At 44.7% G+C, this 22068-nt stretch overlaps 1 protein-coding gene across 7 annotated transcripts in view; it reads left to right on the top strand.

Moving 5' to 3' along the window:
• The window catches only part of kank1a (KN motif and ankyrin repeat domains 1a), a 71438-nt gene that overhangs the window by 31635 nt on the left and 17735 nt on the right, over positions 1 to 22068 (top strand). For 2 of the 7 annotated variants that reach the window (XM_063195571.1, XM_063195572.1), the window contains one exon: positions 8551 to 8696. The exons of 1 other annotated variant lie outside the window; for it this stretch is intronic. In XM_063195571.1, the coding sequence (XP_063051641.1) occupies positions 8660 to 8696 (37 nt within the window). In that variant the 5' untranslated portion in view covers positions 8551 to 8659. Of the gene's footprint in view, positions 1 to 3796; positions 3912 to 4930; positions 4980 to 8550; positions 8697 to 17606; positions 18059 to 22068 lie in introns of those variants that run through there. 4 more of the 7 variants (XM_063195574.1, XM_063195573.1, XM_063195575.1 and 1 more) reach the window with 4 other exon arrangements.

Genomic DNA, 22068 nt, shown 5'->3' with positions numbered 1-22068 from the left:
ACTTTTTCCCGATTTTGTTTGTGGTATAATTTTTACTCTTCTCCGAGTCTAGACATGACGATTTAATTTATATCCACCTATTGAATGCATTATTGTCCACACAGACACACACACAGTTTGGTCAGGTTGCCATCTTTGATTGCACTTATACACATTCATATTCTTTGACTCAGTGTTGCCAAAAGTCGCTAGAAGTCGCTAGTTGGCTTGCTGAAGTCGCTAGCTGATATCATGGCGTTATATATCTCTCGAAAACCTGCTTACGGTCATAATAGGCCTACAAATAGGCAGTGCTAGCACTTCCTTACAAAAAATTGTACTGCTATCTTTTTTGGAGATCAGAGCTTTCAGTCTCACTAGCCACTTTGAAAGCTAGTTTGATCTTTGGTGTGACAAATCACAGTAGTCACATCAATTGTGTGTATGCAAGAATATTCCAGGGAAAAAGAAACTGGCAACAAAACTGGCCTACAGAAAGACAGAAACCACTGCCCACAATGGTTGGTGAGCAAAAAAGTCAAAGTCAAGTCTTGTGGAGAATGCATTTAAATCAAAGTACACTAATTTTTGCGATAAGAGAGATTTTTGAGATAATGTGACATTAATGTGAGTTTACATTGCACTTTCATTTAATTCTGAATAAACGTTTTGTGGATCAGAAAGCATTTCAATTGAACAGAGGCTGCACGTGCTGGGCTTGCGAAATTTGACATATGGGTGTGGTCGCCAAGCTCCAGCAGATTCCTACTAGCGGGACAGCTGGGGATCTTCAACCGCAACCCAGGTCAATACCTTTGGACAAAGAACATAGAATGAATAAGAACGCTTATTCGCAGGAAATTGCATTGACCACGGTGTAGTACGGGGGCGTAGCCCGGGGACACCATGCGCAGTGGATGCAAGGCCATGATCAATAAAAATTGTGACACTGGAAACTCCGCAATTTGAATTGCATTGTGGGTGCGAGGAGCTGCTGCTAGTTCCGGCCCGGTCAAAATAGGATGTCCTGTCCTCAATGTTCAGTTTGTGGTTAAATTACAGCTGTCATTCAGCCTTAATTACAGCTGACACAAATTCACTATGTCCTATGACCTGTTCCACACTCCAGCCCTGGCGGTAGTGGCTTTGCATTTTACCTTGCCGCCAGTACTAAGCAAATAATGTACATTGGATAAGAAGTATCACTCAATGGAAAATCCATTGGGTTAGGTGTAGTCCGAGGACATTGCTTAAAGACACTGTGCTCATGGTCAGTCCGTGCAACGCCATAATGGATAAAATCTGAACTCTGTAACTTCGCAAAATTGATCAAGAGAGGAGATCCAGTTGTCAGTGTTTAATGTAATCCCTCCTATCACTAGTCTCCTTAGTACTAACTGCAGAAGAAGAAAGTGACTCCCCTTGCGGCCATGCCATACTATGCTCTTATAACGTCTTTGGACGTACCCTCTTCCCTAACACACTGTACTCATTCATTACAACTCATTTCAACCTTAAAGTCACATTGTCTCTAAAATGCATGGTGTGTCGCTGTGTATGTCCAAATTGTGGGTCCGACGGATGAAATATCCGTCCTGAATTATCCAAAAATAGTCCTGGAAATGTCCTGGAAATATCCTGGAAAATTATTTTTGAAAAAGTGTGGGAACCCTGTTATACTCTAAATGTATGTAGCTACACTCAATTTCCAGATGACTATAGTATCTCTTTAGTATTTAAGGATCATTCTTCAGTATTGTGTGGGTTTTTTTCCTCGCAACTGCACCTCAGCTCCAAGTAGCTTTATATTGATTTTCATATTCAGATGGAAGTCTTTAAGTGGTGACGCGTTACACCGGGGTGAGTTATGATATAATTTAGTGTTGGCTGGCTGGCTCGTGTTCCAAGTCTGTCTTGGCATATTTATTAGGTATGTGTGCGTGCATGTGTGCGCGTGCATGTGCGTGCGTGTGTGTGACAGAGACTCTTGGGTTACTGTTTGGGGTGTGTACTAATGCTCGTGTATCATGGTACCTACAGAAAACCAAAATCTTCTGCACTCACTGAGTTGTGTTGTGACATGGTATATACATAGACATAGAGTTGCAGTAGATAAAGGCTTTGTGTGACTGAGGTTCATTAAATGGAAGACTTTGGAAATGGGCAAGTTTGTGTTTTTTTGTTTAACATTATGAACTTGAGAAGCACAGTGAGAGATTGAAGCATGAATGAGGTGTGTGTGTGTGTGTGTGTGTGTGTGTGTGTGTGTGTGTGTGTGTGTGTGTGTGTGTGTGTGTGTGTGTGTGTGTGTGTGTGTGTGTGTGTGTGTGTGTGTGTGTGTGTGTGTGCGCGCGCGTGCGTGCGTGTCCAGAGGGTGTATCCCTCTATTCTGTCATGGCCTGTGACATGATGAAGGGTCCTTCTCCTCTTACAGACATAAAAAAGGAAACCTATCTTCCTCCTCTAACGTTTAACCTGAATGAACCCACACGCAAAAGGGGCAGGTATGTGTTAAAGACAGGCCAAGACACACACACACACACACACACACACACACACACACACACACACACACACACACACACACACACACACACACACACACTCACACTCTCACTCTCACTCACACACACACACACACACACACACACACACACACACACACACACACACACACACACACACACACACACACACACACACACTTAATTGACATTCTAATACAACTTAAGAATGTTAAAATGTGCCATCCCTAACCTGTCAAAGTTTTTTTGGACATTAACTTTTGACAATAACATCAAATTGACTCGGATAACATTGTTTATAGTTGTGTGGACCAATATTCTGTCCATACAAGTTGCTTTGTATTCTTCTTTTCCCATTTTTATGAGGACATAAGAATAGCCACACACACATACACATACACATACATATACATATACATATACATACATACACACACACACACACACACACACACACACACACACACACACACACACACACACACACACACACACCATGGCAAGGTCCTTCCTGTTTACAATGCTAGCCAAACAGGTGGAGTCGTGTGACCTGAATTCGTGTCAGCCAGATTAAGGACTCTGCAGTCTGCTCCCAGCAGCCAGAACAGGTTACTCTAGTCTAGAGATTATTCCCCCCTGGTTAATTGTCAACTTGTCTGCCCGTGGAAGGGCAAAAAAAACGTGGGATGTCTGTTTTTGTCACAGTTTAATGTCCCCACTGGCTCTCTAAGGGAGCGGGACTTCAAGCGTTAAGCTCCGCCTGTCTTACCTGCAGGCTGAAGGAGAGAGGTAGGTAGGCAGGTGTAACCTCAGCATGAGATATCCTGCCCATTCTTCCTGTCTGTTTCTGTCAATATAATACTTACTCTTCCCACTGACTCTCCAATGGGGAGGGATTTCAAGCATTTGGCTCCGCCTTTTGCACCTGTAGGAGACACCACAGGTACAGTAAATGGGCACTATAACCACTAAACATCCACTCCACTCCACTCCACTCCTCTGCTGTTCAGTTATGGTCCATCTGGACCTGACCGGTGAGGTGATCTCTTCTCTGGCCAAGCTGTAGCAGGGCCATCGCTGCCTGTTATAGCTCTTGGATCGTTTGGCTGTCATCTGAGGAAGTTGGCTAATCTTAGCTGTAACCTACACCTCTCTCTCTCTCTCTCTCTCTCTCTCTCTCTCTCTCTCTCTCTCTCTTGCTCTCTCTCTCTCTTTCTCTCTCTCTCTCTCTCTCTCTCTCTCTCTCTCTCTCTCTCTCTCTCTCTCTCTCTCTCTATCTCTCTCTGTTGAGGAGGTCCAGAGGTTACTGCCAAATGACGATGGTAATTGCGCTCGTTGTCACACTAGCGGTGTGCAGCATGTTCTGTGCCAGTGCGCACTTCTGAAGGATTAGAATGAAAGCAAAAGGTAGGCACTTGTACATTCAATTAGCTTTATTTTATTTCCATATGTCTTCGGTTTTCAGAATTGTGATGGGTTTAGTGCTAAATGTGGCGCTCTGTTTGTTGTGATATGACATGGGCATAAGTTTGACGTTGCTCCGCAGGGCCTGCAGTGGTGGCATGGTAATGTGACAACGTGCGTAGCATTACTATCATTCCTGTGATTAGGCGTATGATCAGTTTACTGCTTTAAACAAGAGGGTCCATCTTGCGTATCTTGCGTACATGCACCTCATGGTCATGGCTGACTTCTTGAAAAGGTGCTTTTAGGTCACAAGCACACAGACTGTGAGCTTAATTGTGCTGTATAATTAATTATTATACTGAACTTGTTCAAAACCGTATGGGTCTGCCATGCTTGGCACTTTGTAAATAACCCCCTACATGGTCCTGAATCTGTCTGCGACACATTTTTGTCTTGGCTAGGAGCTTGCCTTGCTCTATATATATGTTTAATTTAAGTCCTGTAGACATGCAGTGTCTGGCCTCCTGTTGCTAATATCCCTCTCCTTAAATTAGCAGGCTAGTGGTGGTGTCTGTGTTTACTAGTGGATAGATTTCCTTAACTGTAGTGTCTTCAATTAACGCCACAGCACTGTCATTGAGGGAAATGCCTGTTTTCAGATAAACACAGTTCCTGATAACATGTCCCTTTGTCTTCTCCTGGCATACAGCTTGCCGTATATAAGTGAACTGATTATTATGGTGTATTCTGGTCGGGCTGTAGTGCCCTCACTGATAACTGCTCAGTTGTAAGTTTATGTAATGCGTTGAGACTTCTGCTTTACATTATGGTGTGAATTCCAAGAGCATGTAAATGGACTGTGTTTATATGTTGGGCCCTTTTACTGGCCAGGTGGCTGCGTGTGTTAACACTGGTTAAGTGTGTCCTTCCTTGCCTTTGGCAACCTTTTCTCGAGGCTGAAAGTGGCTCCAGTCATTGTTGAGATTTTCCGCTCCCCCCTTCCCTCCCTCCCTCCACAGGTGCCTGTATACAGCCAGTCAATGGAGAGTGACACCCTTGAGATATGTGGTCAGTTGCCCTTCTCTGCTCTCGTACCTAGATATGAGCATGTGACGCAGAACAGGACCCCGTTTCTCGAAGGCATCGTTGCTAACCAGTTAGAAACTTGCTAGGTTTCCAATGGAAAATTGCATTGCAACCAAGTAAGTTGCTAACTTAGTTAGCAACGATGTTGTCGAGAAACACACCCCTTTTCTGCCTGCCAAGCCAGTCAGTGCATCCCGCTAGTAAAGTGTGTCTGTCTGGGTGGAAATAAGACAAAGAGCATGATTTTTGGGCCTTTGTGTGTGTGTGCGTTGTGTATGTGTTTTGTGTGCTAAGTGATATTAATTCTGCTCGCCCAAGTAGAACTAATCCTTGGAAGTGAACAAGGTATTTAATGGACTGCAGTAAAATTATGCCAGTTTTTATTAGAGCACTTGACTCTGAGTCAGCAAAGCATCTGGAAAAGTACGGATCTTGGATCATTAACTGATTTTCCAGGATTCATAGGTAGAATTGACTTATGGTCACAGATTGAAATCTTTCTTTTAATCTCTCTGGATCAGACATCAATAACAGCGGCTTGATAATTGGCTTGTCCAGAGGTTAACTTTTGGACCCTTCTTCCCCCCGGGTTTGTAGCACCATAACAGCAGTAAACTGGCCCATCATGGCGAGGCAAAAAAGGCACGCTTTCTTAAGGCCTTGTAAATGAGCAGAATATGATGTTTTTAGATTAGGTTAGGTTTGAAGGTTAGGTTATAGGTTAGGTTAGAAGTCATATCTGAAAAAGCTCAGTGTTCAAAGTCAGTTTCAATCCTTGGAAACTCGCTTTCAATCCTAAAAAAACATGGGCATGCTTTGCTGAAGAGGCTTTCTAATCAAACATGACAAATCTAAAATAAATCATGTTTAGTTTATTTATTATTTTTAATACTCACATTTGGGTTGGTTTATTTGAATCCCAAATAAGCCCTGGGGGCTGAACAAATCCTGCAGACTTTTTTTCATATATACCCCAAAGACCCACTGGGTTCTTTTCTCTTCTCCCCTCCTTTCTCTCTCTCTCTCTTTTTCTCCATCGCTAGCATGTGCACACACACACACACACACACACACACACACACACACACACACACACACACACACACACACACACACACACACACACACACACACACACACACACACACACACACACACACACACACACACACACACACACACATTTTGTTGAGATTATGCTCTGATCTCTGCACCTCTCCTCTGGGCTCTACTACCTATCTCTCGGTGTCTGCTTCTGCTTTTTAAGGAATTTATGGCCTGGAACGTACTGGGTAATTCTGGCGCTGTCTGCTAGGCAGATGTGTGTGTCTGTGTAGTGTGTGTGCGTGTGTGTGTCTGTGTGTGTGCATGTGTGTGTGTGCGCGCGTGTGTGCGTGTGTGTGCGTGTCTGTGCGTGTCTGTGTGTGTCTCCGTGTGTGTGTGTCTTGGCCTGTCTTTAAAACAAACCTACCCCTTCCGCAAAGTCGCTCAATAGCAAACCAGACAAGAGGGTTCAAGGTCCAGACATGGGCTTCGGCCTCAGGAGGGCAGCGGGGGGGTTGATAGTGTTCAGCACAAGGCCACATGACCAGACCACATGACCACCTACACCCCCAACCCTCTGTCCCTAATCAGTCTGAGCACTTGGCTGCTTCACATATTGGTAGGATCCCTCCCTCCACCCCCCTCTCCAGAGCCTCTCTCTTCATTTTCACACAGGAGATAAACTGAGAATGCCCACAGTGCTGACCTGGCTGGCAGTCGGCGTTTGATGGATTTTGACCAGGTTCTATATTTGCAACCTGGCCGATAGAGCATCTCTGCTGGCCAGTTTGTTTCCACAGATGTTCAAGTGCTAATTTAAACCACGGCTCAAACCTGCTTCTGTGTGTCTCGCTATCTCCTACGTACAATAAGCTTTCAAACTCCTGGGTGTCATAAGTAAGGGTTAACGTTCGGCGAGAAGGTCGCTACCGTGGAATAGCAGCACGACAGAGAGAATCTTTAGACCCCGACGCGGAGCGGAGGGGTCTTGTTCTCTCTGAAGTGCTGCTATTCCACAAAGCGACCGACTCGCCGAAAGTTAACCCGCTTATTATATGGATATACTTAAATGATTCACACATGCGGGGACATTTCTTTAGACCTATTTAATGTTAAGATTGTTGCTGAGCAAAACAAAACAGTGCCGTTGTGGAACACCGCTAGGCAACAGCTAGGTAGGCTAGCCAGGACAACAGGTGTTGTCTATCACAGCAGCTGATTAGAGTGACAAAAGACCGGACCCCCTGCGGAGTGATATGAAACATTCGCTTTAGCCACTGACTTGTAGGCCTATACAAGCCAGTGGCTTTAGCAGTGAACGTCTTGTTGCCATTGACAGCGGTAGCCAGGACAACGGGTGCTGTCTATCACAGCAGCTGATTAGAGTCTTGTTGAAAAGTCGCTTTAGCAGTGAAAAGTCTTGTTGCCATTGACAGCGGTCTGTTATAGTCCAACCCGTCCGTTATCGAAAAATAACAGACGTCCGAACGTTGGGGAGCCCCGTTGAAATGAATGGAGCATTCGACAGATGACGTCACAACCATATAATAAGCAGTCAAGAAAGTTCTGTTCTGTTCATTATAAGCATCAATCAGATTCAGCTGGTTACTAATTTGTTCCAGGTGTAACCAGGTCTCCTCCTTACCCCTTCACTAGCTAGGCTGAACACAACATCTCTGTATTTAGACGTTTTAAGTATCTCATCCTTGTGAACTTAAAAATAAAGGAAAATGGTTGTGTGGATCAGAAATATTGGTAATTGTTCACTCATTATTACTGAGAGTTTGGATGACAGCTCTCTGGGAACATTGATTCATGATTTTGCGATCACTGTTGCTGGAAAAAAGGTTGTTTCAGTGACTCAGATGGAAAAAGGGACAGTAAACATTCAAAGGTCATCCTCAACACTGTTTTGTCAGCTTTGCTCAATCCAACGTGCTCAACCAACCCCAGAGGACTTGAATCACAACCGAAAGGCCAACCATCCTACTGCCACTATCACTGTTCCTATCCCTACCCATATCACCCGACTCGGTGCTTGTTTTCATCAGCATGCAGCAACATTTTATTCTGTGAAATTAGTCAGCCTTGTTAAATGGAAGGCAGCTACCATGTGTTGGAGCCGGGATGGAAAAAGGAGCCGAGAGAGGAAGTGGGATAAATCTAATGGAATGTGTTTGCAGGTCCCATGAACATTGTGCTATGCCACACCAACACACAAACATACACAAACACAAACATGCACTCTCAAACTCTCGAGCGCATGTGAAACACTACACACCCATACGCATGTACAGAAATAAGAGGTATGTTTATACGTGTAGAAGGTCTTGGGCACAATCAAAATAGTTATACAGCAGAAAAGAGCATTCTGCTCCCTTATGGTAACATCCACAAAGTCACTCTCTTTGCTAGCTTTGCAAACGGTAGGTTTTCACATGCTTGCTGCTCCTAACCCATTGTCCCGTGTCTCTGTGTGTATGTGTGTGTGTGTGCTTGTGTCCCTCAGTGTGCAGGTTGCATGGTAAGCCGGACTTGATGCATGGCCTGTGCATGAGCCCCATTGAGTGCTGCTGGTGTGGGGCCGAGCGCAACCTGCTGCTACTGCTGCTGTGACCATGGCTCAGACCTTACACATTAACTGCAATGTCTCAGGTAACTACCCCTTTACCACCTCCTTACCATCCTCTTCCACCACCACCACCACCTCCTTACCAACCTCTTCTACCATCACCTCCTTACCACCACCACCTCCTTTCCTCCAGTGCCATGACCAGGTTTTCCTGCATCACGTTGCAGTTAAGATGACCACCTTGACAACTAACACCTACCACCTTGACTAGGCCCCCTGAAAGACAAATATATTGTATTGCACATGTCATTTCTAATGTTGGTCAACATAAATTATGTAAAAGCCCTTTGTTTTCTGTGGGTTTTCCGTATCATATTTCACATGAAACTGCACAACATGGCACATATCAAAGACTTGGGACTAATAGGCCTAATAGTCAATAGAGAGGATAACTCCCTACCCACCGCGATCAACATATTTCCCCCTGTGGGAAACACTGACCACCTACTTCTCCTCTTCCTCCTCTTCCTCCCTGGCTTTGTCACGTGGTCATGTGACCTCAACTACAGTCCACAGGTGCTGCTGTCTGATCCTGCTTCTTGTTTTGACATTTTAATGGAACTTGTACTGAGCATGGAGTACTGTGTACAAATTCATGTGCTTGTTTTTCATCTCTGTTGTTTTGATGTTATAAGCATTAATCAAAAATCCAGAGTGGATCTTTGTCTTTGCCATTGACTCTTGTCAGAGATAGCACTGATTTATTTGCTGTAGCATGGCGGTTACTATGTGAACAATGAGAAACAGTTGTCAACAGTCTAATTTAGGTGGCTAAAAACGGTGTACATTGTGTATTCTCAAAAATCTGGCACGTCCTAGAACATCTTAATTTGGATTACCTGATGGTAGCTTTTACCTCTCACAGTGAAACTGTCTTTTGTAATGTACAACAAAGAGGACATCCACACATCGCACAGACACTTTTCCATTTGGTCCTTTTATGTCCTTTTATTTCTGACTCTGGCTCAGTGTCTAATTCCCATTGTACATGCAGAACATACAGGACCACAAAGTCACAATCTTCACTGTTATGATTAGCCATTTTCATACGGCACTGCGTTTTGACCTTGACCTTGTCCAAACTGATTACAATGCTACGCTGAAAGGAGGATTTTGAAGAATAACCTTTTACAAAGAGGACATTGGCTCACAATCACCAGGAGCATTTGGGAATGAGAGTTGGTGTGTAGACTTGTGTGCCACATTATTTTCTAAATTTCTGACTTCAAACGTCATTCAATTTCAAATATTGTTTTTGCTTTTGTAGTCATGTGGTGGTTACAGAGGTAGGAAACCTCAGGCCATGTCATAGATTAGTTTATCTGTTCGGAAAACACGCATTAAGTGATTAGCGGAAACATTGTGGTAATTGGAATCCCTTTTGTAAATAGTATGCCATTTGCCTTTCACTTTTGTCAGTTGAATGCACACGTTGAAATTACCATTTAAAAAGGAGACACAAGATGGCTTCCTGTAGTGGAAGCTGCGTGCCTCTGTCTTGTTCTGGAGAAGGGCATCAGTCTCCTGGCAAACATGGACCTCAGACAGGGAGTCTCGAGGCGGAGTCTGACTGCATGAGATTTTCTCAGTGTGATGTGAAATATGCCCTCTGTCAGTTTGCCAGGCGTCGGGCGCTCACACACACACACACACACACACACACACACACACACACACACACACACACACACACACACACACACACACACACACACACACACACACACACACACACACACACACACACCTGCAAGCCTCTTACATTCCTCCTTTCCTGCTGCTTCATCTGACAAACACAAGAAAGGGAGATACACACATACACAGACACACACGTTGAACGTCTTTTCTTTTCTTTTTTCTTTTCTTGGAGTCTCTAAAACACATACAGAGTGTAAGAGGAGCTTAGCGCTTATGTGTTTACCAGAGGGTTCAATGGTACAGTATGTTCTTAGTCCAAGTGTCAGTACAGTGTAGGTTCTTTCAATAGAATGTATTGTAGACACAAGGTTGTTGAACAAAATGTGCTGTTTACACTAGTACAATAGTTCATAACTCTGTCCAGTCCAGCGCTGTTCATCATCAAGCTTGGCATTGTCTCATCGGCATGAAAGGGTGGTTACCTTGGCTTGTTCTTGTTAGGTGATGATGTGTCTCACTAAGGTTTGGGTTGGCTCTTGTCTCCCTAAAACAGCCAGTTGGACCCCACCCTATGCATTCCGTCTTTGCTGTAGACCCGAACACTTGCCCTCCCCAACTGACCAGCCAAGCTAAAGCTCTCCCATTTTTGGCTGACTCACCTCTGCTGTTTTTTTTGTGTGCCACCATGTAATTAGGTCATTTTCAGACTAAACAGCTTTTTGTGTGTTGGCTGCTGGACAGGGTGGAGGAAGGGGGTTTGGGGTGGAAGGCAGACCCTCATCGACTGTGTCGCCTAGCCAAGGCTGAGGCTAAAGACATGGCAAGGAGAATAAAGGCAAGTCGATGGTGCCACAGGCTTCCTAAGTACCCTATAACCCCACAATTAATCTGTGTGTCAAACTGCCTTGTCCGCCGGCCCAGTTGTACCCCCCACGTACTGCAGAGCAAACCAGGCCATAATGTTGGTGTCGAGGAGATTATGCCCGCTCTGTGCCAGGAGACTGGGCAGCTTGGTGCCACACAGACAGCCATCCACACAGCGCTTTGTAGCTTTATTTCCTCCCCTCAGCTAATATTTACGCGGTGTCTGTGTTTTGTTTTTCAGCTCAGGCCCAAGGTTACAAGCTCCACTTTGGTTAGCCATCGTGAAATAAAAGAAATGGATATGTTTGCTCGGCGTCATAAAGAATTAAATTTAGGAACAATGAAAGCAGTCTCTGTGTTTTACCAAGAATAGATTTTCTTTTGGTGTCTTTGTCTTTCTTTTCTAAAGCAGCCTAATGCCGAAGACTGACTTGTATACTGTTAGCTGAGCCACTTTGATCCACGTGCCTTAATCATGGGTCTTATCCAAGGATCTTATGGGTCTTATATGGGCCTAACCCTCATAAAACATAAATATACTGCATTATAATCCACATTATAATTTCTTAATCTGTATGTAAACACAAACAAATGAGTTTTGCAGGCAGCTCTTTCAAACCTACATAAGCATTCCCAGTCCCTAGCCAGTTTCCGTGTTATTGAGACTCAGAATCCTGCTTTATGGTGCGGTTCTCTTCTCGCTGACGAGGTATGTGGTAGGAGTGCGCGGTATGGACGGTATACTATCGTGCGAGGTATTTTTTCCCCCAAGGTATGGATTTTGTCCATACCGCTCTACCGCCATAGCGCATTGCGTCCTGCAGATGGCAGTAATAGACAACGTTTTGAACATTCACAGACTGTCTCTCGTAGTAGCCAAAAGAATATGTGGTTGTAGAACAGAAGCACAATTTCATTTAAGCTTTAAGTGTAAAATGTATAGTTAGTGTAGTGAACTATGGTTTTAAACTGTATGTGATTTCGATTCTGGTCTCCACAATTTAATGTACAGTGGTGTTTGAAAAGCAAGTTAGCAAGCTAACAGCCCAAGTCATTCATGTCAATGCTGGTGTCTGACAACAGAAGTGCTAAATCCATGTGCTACTGGTTGCTTTACATTTGCGCCAGCCTTACTGTATGTTACTGTGTCCAGGTGAGATAATATCATTCACGATATCTGGCTGGGTGTTAGTAACTTAGATGACTGTTCACTGTTTAAAATGTGATTTAGCGATTTCGCTAACGTTAGCACGCTAACCGCTGCTGCAGTGATAGCTGCCATTTAAATGCATTAGTTCTACAATGCATTGCTGGCTGCCTCATGTGAAAGTTCGTTTTTTTTTAAACTTTAACAATAACAGCTGAACCATTAGGCTTGGCATAATCACAGATGCAAGCACACATTTCCAAATTACCCCCAGCAACTCCAGAAATAGAAAAAAAGGTCAAATGAACGATTTATTGGATAAAATCCATGTTCAGTTTGACACCCCTCCCTTCCCTAGTTTAACCCCTTCTAGACTTGGTGAAATTGACAGTGTTGAAGCCTATTGCATTGCATTGCAAAATGCATTTTACATAGTTTTTGTCTGTTTTCAAAAGATTTGAATAGCAAGAATTCACACACATTACAAAAATGCAAATGTTTAAAAAATGCAAATGCAGAAGTAAAAAAAAAAGGCGTTTTGTACATTTTGCGACGGAATGCTTACATTTTACACAAATGTAAAATACCGTGATATATACCGTGATATATACCGTGGCTAAAATTATACCGAGGTATACATTTTTGGCCATACCGCCCACCCCTAGTATGTGGTTTGGAAAGGTAGAGACTCATGAATTCCTCCCCCATTAGCCTTGCCCTCTGGACGTTTTTTTGCCATGTCGGTGTTGACACTTGCTAGGCTAAAACACCACAGTGAGGCAAAAGGCACCTAGATACTGTAGATGCTAACATCCATTTTGTATCTATGTAAGCTGTCAGACACCTTAATTTCCCTCAGGATTAATAAATGTACTCCACCTTACTCTACTACTCTAACACATCAGTGTTCCTTTCTCTGTGTGATTCTCAGTCCTTTTCCTCATTGAATTGTTCTGTCCTTTGTCTCGGTCTTCGAGTGAGCTCCCCCTGGAGCAAATGGGCTGCTGTTGTTTGTTTAGCGGAGTAATGAGTGCTGTTTTGTGTCAGTGCTGCTAGCCTGACATGACGCTCGCTGGGCTGGGGGAGGCCGAGTAATTAAACGTCAGTTGGCTGACATGGTTTTCTGCAGCACTGGGGCTGGGTCAGGAAATACCAGCCCAGTGTGAGAAAAAGAGCCTCTGTTGCTTGCCCCGTGTGTGTGTGTGTGTGTGTGTGTGTGTGTGTGTGTGTGTGTGTGTGTGTGTGTGTGTGTGTGTGTGTGTGTGTGTGTGTGTGTGTGTGTGTGTGTGTGTGTGTGTGTGTGTGCCTGTGTGTGCCTGTGTGTGTGTGTGTGTGTGTGCCTGTGTGTGTGTGTGCCTGTGTGTGTGTGTGCCTGTGTGTGTGTGTGTGTGCCTGTGTGTGTGTGTGTGTGCCTGTGTGTGTGTGTGTGCCTGTGTGTGTGAGAGTGTGCCTGTGTGTGTGAGAGTGTGCCTGTGTGAGCGTGTGTGTGTGTGTGTGTGTGTGTGTGTGTGAGCATGCGTGTGTGTGTGTGAGCATGCGTGTGTGTGTGTAAGCATGCGTGTGTGTGTGTGTGTGTAAGCATGCGTGTGTGTGTGTGTAAGCATAAGCGTGTGTGTGTGTGTGTATGCGTGTGCGTGCGTGCGTGCGTGCGTGCATGTGTCTGAGTGTGTGTGTGCATTGACACTCCACTCCTTTCCCTGCTCAGAGACCAGAACTGTTTTTTATATACCCAGCAGAGCTGCACACAGCACCAGCGCGTGTCTCTCCACACCAGCAAGGCGCATAATGCCATATTAAATCTCCTGCTCCGGAGCGTTTGGGCAGGGCCCTTTACTGGCACCTGGGCAGAGTGCACACTGAATGGCCCACTGTTCAGACGTTTAGTCCCATTACCAGATACTGTAAATGCGCCCTTCTCTCTCTTTCCCTCATAGTAATTACATGGCATCATGCTCTGTGGCAGTGCAATATATTATGACTCAGACGCTTGGGTATTTCTGAGGTATGGCATTTGTTTTGTTCCCGTGTCCTTGGCTCCCGAGAAGGTCTGTGGGTGAAGTCAGCTTCGATTTGGGTCTTGCTGAGAGACTGTTGCTGACACAAGTTTGTTTAGACTTTCGACTTTGACTGACTTGAACAATAACCCTGATACTAATTTTAGCTGCCCGAGAATATTTGGGATTATTTTCAGATGATGATGGATGAATGGGTGACTGGCTGCAAGTTAATGTATGGGCCAGAGAGGATCCGGTTCATTGACCCTGCTATCTGTGTTTACATCTCCAGACTGTACTGACGGGCATTTCAATATAATTGTATTTTATGGGCTGCCAAACGCACATTCCAACATAATGACTTATGAATCGTTAGCGTCTGCTTATCGCTCTGTCCTGTTCCCCTCAGATTTCAAAACGTATTGAACATTTGCAACTGTGAACAGAACTTCATACGGCTTATGTTTCTTTTTCAAATATCATTTCAGTCTTATTGTTATTGTAAAGTGTTATGTCATAAACAGTTCCTTTGGTGATGTTTTGGGATCAAGTAATCGTAACAAGCCCCCAAGTTCTTGCCAATTATGCTTCCAATGACCGTTTGGATTTTTGAATAGACCACCTACTTGTCAGAGATATCTGCAGTGTCATTTAGAAACATGAGGGTCTAGGATCTACATATCCATGATGCAGCAACTGCATACTTTCAGTCAAATAAACAAGTGCACCACAAACAAACACAAACCACAAAGACTTTCACACTTTGCTGAATTGCAGTCAGACAGCATTGGTGCTCACAGCAAACATCGTAGAGATTTTACAAGTCGTCCAAATTCTTGTTCCTTACCCCCGTAATAGCTGCGTGCTTCACCCTTGTTAAGTGAAAATATGAGAAGCCACGTGGACGAATGTAAGTGGACACCAGCTTAGCAGCAGGACCCCCAGGGCTGCCCCCAGCGATGACCTCGCTTGAAAAAGAAAAGACCAAACGTGTTCGGAACCCCAGCTCCTGGGAAGATTAAGACTGGGAAAGCCCAGTTACAAAGACAAAGCACTTGAATAGAATGCTGCAATAACAAAACGTTGTGTGAAGTATCGTCTTACTGCTGAGATTGTAGAAGTCAGGAGTGTAAACAAACACTGCATACACATGCACACACACACACACACACACTACAGCAGACTGTCCTTGCAAACTGTTTACCAGCAATCTGAGCTTTAAACATCACACTAGCCGACATGGGCATGCTGTAGAAATTGCTACCCATGTCCCACTGGTCATTGTTTGGCAAATACAGTACAATCCGAAAGCGGAAAAAAGCAGCACATGTCTCCTGTTTAGCCAGACTGGATTACATGTTTGACAGCAGACAAACATCTCTTGACCTCTCAGGAACAGCTCACGAACAATCCCTTTGACATTGTATTATAAATTCATCCAAGCGTATGGTAGGAAGCAGGGCTCTAAATTAACTTTTTCCACCACCAGCCAATTTGGCTAGTAGACATTTTTTCTTACCAGCCAAACAGAAGTTCAACTAGCCATTTTTTAATCTTGCCAAAATAGGCTATGCGTTAGGCTAGTTGTGTTTTTATTATTATTATTATTATTATTATTATTGTGGTTATTTTATTCAAATTTCCACAACACATAAACACTAGGCCTACATACTAGGTCTATAATAAGCATATTATATATACTTTTTTTTAAACTTCTGCTTTATTTTTTATCTTATTTTTACCTCTGAAAACAATGAATCACCAGCCACACACAACAGACCTTTAAACCAAACACACAGCCAAACACGACAAAACCTCACACTCCAAGGAGGGAGAAGAGATGAGAGGAAAAGAAGAGGAGGAGAGGAGTCAACACACACCCCCACACACACACACACACACACACACACACGCGCGCGCGCGCGCGTTGTGCAATCATGGATATGATGTCGTGTGTGCCTATTGTGTGTTTGTGTGGCCTATATGCTATAGGCACCATTATTTCCTCCAGGAGCTCTTCTCTACCATGCGCAACAAAATATGTTGTTACGATATGTTTAACTAAAAGCAAATAATATCACGGAAATGTTCGCTTCCTTTGTTACTTCCATAGCGTAGCCTACTCGCACGGGCATAAGGTCTGCCCTTCTTTCCGATGGCGTGGGCTTTCCAACTTATTTGCGCCAGGACTTGAAACATTTCAGAAGACAACTGACAGCTACGCTCACACTACTCTGACAGCCCGTTCTCCTCCTCTGCCCTTGTCGCTATTTCGTTCCTCAACACTCCTGTTATTGAAACTCTTCGGTCAGGTCAGGTCCTCGCAGCTTAAAAAGGCAGCCTGTTAGAGCAAGGTGCCGGTGTCGGTGTTGGTGAATGCTAACAGTAGTCCTAATAGTGACGTTAAAAGTGGTGGTGCGAAAGCGACAGGAGCAGGGGAGAGCTGCGTGTCAAAATAATGTGAGCGCACAAAAGTTCTGAAATGCGTTCTGTCCTGGCGCGCGCAACAGCAGCACGGAGTGGCTGCTGCTTCGGAAAGCTCACGGTGGGGTGGGGTCACGACGGGAGTGTTTATGGGTAATGTAGGAAATCTCGCCGTATCGTTGTCATACAAGCCGAATGGGCGGGTAGGTATTTTTTTCCACCGGCCAAAATTAATTTTCACCCGTGTTTGGCGTGTTGGCGTGTGTTAATTTAGAGCCCTGGTAGGAAGTGATTTGCAAAAGTTTTCATGAATCAGCCAAACCTAGGTCCCTAAAGGTTTCCATCAGATGTACCACTAGTATGAAGGGAAGTAATTGGAGAAGTGCAACTCGCTGAAGGCTAGGAAACCCCAATGACAAACAGAATACAAACATGACATGCCAAACAGAATAAATATGCATGGGGAAACAGCAGAATCCACACAAAAGGGGTCTTGTCCAGACCAGGCGGCAACATTCCAGCCTAAACAATGAAACCAAAACCTAACAGTGCAAAGTTCATACCTCATGCATCAATTGGGCTGCGGATTTGATCAAGCAACTTCCATAGACTCCCATGTTAAACTACACATTTTTCTTGGCAAAAATGCACCTATTTGTACATGACATGGGCGGGAAAAGGATTTTGTGAGAGGTGGGATTTATGTTTTTTTTTTCAATTTACTTGGATATTCAGAGAATGAGGCAAATGTGGTGGCCCATGATCCTTCAATACCATCTCTCTCCATGCTGAAACAGGGGGCAATGTGTGACCTCATGGGTAGTCTTGCCACACTGAAGCAGGCTGAACCTCATAAGCAACATTTGTTTTTCTAAAAACAATTTGTCAAATAGTTTTTAAAGAAACGGGTAGATTTGTGTGGAAAGAAAAGCCTTATTCAAGGCAAGTAAGCCTTATTTGTTATCCAGCTTTTATAAGGGAATGGATGCATGATGTCTTTGAGTAAGAGGAATTTACAGCTTAACCGTTTGCCCCTTTAGAAATGCAATGGATTTGGAACAAGGTGCTGTGGTTTGCTTTTCCACCCGCGTCACATGGGAATGCTGCACAGAGCAGAGATGACGGAAAGTGTGTTTAGATGACAAACACTGAGTGTCTGGTGCTGGACTAACATTGGGGCCATTAGTGCTGCTGAATGTGACACTGGGGACAAGGAACCAACTATACTTGGACACAAGAGTACCAATCAGTGGTATGCTGTGCGTGTATTGGAGCGCCTTTGCAAAAGCAGCGCGGGTCGTTAAGCTTAAAGAAGCGGGTGAGTCTAGATGGCAGATAGTGGGCTTCATAGTGGCATGCTGTCTTCAGACAAAGGCAAATGCCGGAGGATGATAAATGGGGGCTCGTTCACATCTGTACTGACTAGATTGGAGGAATACTTGTGGTGCAATCGCAATGTTTGTGTGTGTGTGTGCCTGTCTGTCTGTCTGTGTTTGTGTGTCTGTGTGTGTGTGTTTGTGTGTGCACCCATATGTTAGCTGTGGCCTGAGCTGAGAGGAATGCTGCAAGCCACTATTCTATTTTAAGTTGTTTACGTGACACTTGCATTACATTTCTTTGGGACGGTTCAGCCTTGGCATGATTCAGCTGACAAAAGCGTTGGAATACAAAGTGGAACTGATTCAAGACATTTGGTGCAACACAATGAAATAATTTGTGTATGTAAATAATCTGATTTTGAACCTCATCGTAGCCTATGATGGTATGGTTTTAGATATCAAAGTGAGAAGTCTGCACACTTCAAATCCTTTTTGTTGTCTTTATTATTTCATGGCTGGATTACGTTTCGACTTCAACAGTCTTCATCAGATTCTCTACAAACACAGTCTGAGTGGTGATGAGAACATGCCTGGCAGTGCACCCCAGGTTTTAGATATCAGAAACAGAAGTAATTGAAATATTCATTGGGTATAAATATGTGGCTTCTATTTTGTCAGTAATTCTCTGGTTGGAGAACTCGATGTGTAGTGTACCTCAGCTGCTCTTTGTACACAAACGGCACATGATGTTGCTTCACTGCAGATTCCCATGTCATCTTCTAAAATCTCTAGAACCATAGTGTCCAGTGTCAGCCCTTTTTTCACCCGCTGCTTCCTCACTGGCTGATTTTATGAGCCTGTCATTCTTTTGCTGACCTTCAGCCAATCACTGCCCTAGCAAACAGTCACCGCTCCACGTCTTTTTGACTTTGTGTCAGGGGGGAACTTTCTATTCAAGTCTCGCTCAACCTTCTGAAAAACCAGCCTGCAGCTCAGACTCTTTTTAGGTGAGCACAGCTTTCCTGTTTCTTTGTTTGTAACCTGTATGCTAATGTCTACGATGGCTTTCCTCTATATGGATCTTTTCCTCATCTGTATTTACACAGATTCGCTGATTTCCTATCCGTTATCTCCTCGTGGCCGCTGTCTCAATAATGTGCCACCAGCTGTCTCTGTTAAACGTTAACTTGGCCGGTGCTGGTCTGTAGCGGAGGCTGTTGTTGCCCTGCGACTCTCTCCCGGTCGTTGCTCTGCTGTGCTCTGCGTGCTGCCCAGAGAAGAATCACGTGTCATCCATTTATCAGCAGTGTGGCTGTATGCCCGCATTTCACACCTGCGTGGGTTTATGCAGCTCATGTGTCAGATGAACTGGGCGCAAGTGGGAACAGCACATTATTCTGCTGGTTATGTTTCTCTGCTCTGGTCTCTGGTTGCCCTTCTCACAGTCTTCTCTTGGCTAAATGGCTAATTTATGGTGCGACAGCAAATTATTATTGGAGGCCTTCTTTCAGGCGTCAGGCCTGTTTGTCACGTCACGTCACCCCGCCTCAGCCAAGGCTGCGGGGTCCCCGACCTTTGCCTGGTGTGGCGAGGTGAGGTCAGCCCTCAGCTGTCCAGGGCCAGTGCCCTGTGCTGGACGGTCCCGTCTCCCTCCTCGTGACGTCTCCGTTCTGTGGTTACATGCATGTGCCAGCCCTCTGCCTGTCCAGACTCTGCACAGACCTGGGATTGTGTTATATTAGAGCAGTGTTAAAAGCTTACTGTTACCCAGCTGCTGAATGGCGCTAGTCATGCCAAAAGGGCTGTAGTGTCTGGATTAAGACACTGTTTGTGCAGAATGGGGTCGCTTAAGATAGCTCTGTGTTAGCACTATGCATGGAGGGAACTGTTTGACTGTCTTGAACATTGTTGCTTCAGAATAAAAGAAGAGAACTGATTTATGAGGAGCTCTGCTTTAAGGAAAAACACATCCGTTTATACAGAGGAAGCACATTTCTGTGGTTGGGGCTTGGTATGGCCGGACCCAGCTTTGTGATGTGGAGAAAGGTATCTGTGACAGAAAGAAAAGAGGGTCTGTCTTGGCGTAGAGGTAAGCAGACGGAAGAGAGGCAAGGAGAGAGGGGGGGGGGGAGTAAGAAGGAGAAGAGAGAGGGAATGAGAGGACTGTGTGTGATTGGAGGAGCCCGTCAGCCTATGGTAAGCTCAGCAAAGCTCAGCTAAGTTTACGCCAATAGTGGAATTTTTCCCCTTATGGAGTGAAGTTTGGGAAGGCGCAAGAGTGTGAGCAGGCAGCGAAACTCCAGCTTGTTCTCTTTACAAAAGCCCTTTAGAGAGAGAGAGGGGAGCAAGGGAGGGAGAGAGAGAGAGAGAGAGAGAGAGAGGGAGGGAGAGAAGGAAGGAGGGAGGGAGAAAGGGAGGCACTTGCACACTCTAGCTCTCATTGAGGACGACAGACTGCCTTAGGTAAGTGAAGCTTAGTTGGCCACACTGCTGTTCCACCTTTGGATGTCTGCTAGTTTTTATCTGGTTGGTGTTTTTGTTTATTCTAGCCCTCAGTGTCGTGACAGTGGGGGGGGGGTTGCATGGTGGCTATGGACCTGAGCACACTCAGGGAAAGCTTGTCAGGGTGTCTTGCATGTATACATGGGAAACTGAAGCAATAGGATTTTGCTTAGTGGCCTGGTGCAAATATTGAGTGTTTTTGGGTGAGTGTACGTTTGCTTGTGCCTGTATGTCTGGGTTTTCGGAGTGAAAAAGTAGCATACTTCACAGGGAGCTGCTTATTGCCTAACGAACTGAAGAGTGTTCTTGTATGAAGGGATGGAATTTGGACTGTGATATAAGCTGCGTTTTAATGGGCGTCCTCCCCTATGTATATTCACATTCCTGCATTACTGATAACTGGTTTCCACTGGCATTATTGCTGTGGCTTTTTTTTTCTCCCTCACATGTTCTCTACTTGTATTGCCTGAAGGATTGCACAATTTCATGTTTTGTACTGTACGTGGCTGACCCTTAGTTTCCATTCAAAGATTTTTTTCTTTCTAAAGGAGAGATGGCGAGGGTTGTAAGGGGGAACATGTTTGTTCTGTGTGTGCCCCACTCCCCTTCTCCTTCCCAGCACCTCTGCTCCCCCAACCCCTCCAAGCTCCACTTTCTCTCTCAGCTGCAAGAATGTTGCCAGCACATGGAACTGGAGGGATCAGTATTTTTGTCTGTTTCTGCCATAAAAGCAGGACACGGCTCAGCAGACACGGGCAGCGAGAAATCTTTAAAAGCGCTAAAAGCCATAAAGCCCTTAAGGCATATCGTTGGGGGTGTTTGCAGGGCCTGTGTAAGTAAAGCGACCGTGCCATGTGTTTCCTCTAAAAACATTGTCTCCCGAGACACCGCAGATAGTTTTCCTGTGACGCAGGCAGGCAGGCAGGCAGGCAGACTCGCTCACACCACAGTGTGATTACTGCTTTGTCACAGGAATGGTTCCCCGTCGTGTTTGTACTCGCACCAATAAATCTAAGTGATCGGCCAGAGCTCCCAGAGAAACACTTAGTGTTGTTTTGTCTTTCTTTCCATCTCTCTCTCTCTCTTTCTTTCTTTCTTTCTCTCTCCCCCTGCCCCAAATGAGCTCAAAAGGACTATCCCCAGAGAGCGAGGCTTGGTATGCAGCTCGCTAATGTGATGTGACTGTGTGTTTAGCTGCAGCTGAGGGGAAATGGCTGCCTCTAGATTACATTAATTGTTCTTTCTAGTCACAATCCAGGTCAGTTGTTGACACAAATCTCTGCTGGTCGCTTGTTTGGAAGGCTTATATAAGGGGCAGCTCCATGACAACAGCCGTAGGAAGTTATTAATCTGTTGTAGATAAAATCATTATTCGCTTCTGTTTTACCTCAAACTTTGCACTAACAGTGTACTGAAGTTCAGCATTATTAAAACATATTAAATTAGCAGTGCACTATGATGGAATAACTTTTTAACATTTATTTTTGTAGATGATGGTAGTACCTAA

This window comes from Engraulis encrasicolus, chromosome 3, assembly GCF_034702125.1.
Source record: "Engraulis encrasicolus isolate BLACKSEA-1 chromosome 3, IST_EnEncr_1.0, whole genome shotgun sequence".
Classification (NCBI taxonomy): Eukaryota; Metazoa; Chordata; class Actinopteri; order Clupeiformes; family Engraulidae; genus Engraulis; species Engraulis encrasicolus.
This window is presented reverse-complemented; position numbering and strand designations above follow the sequence as displayed.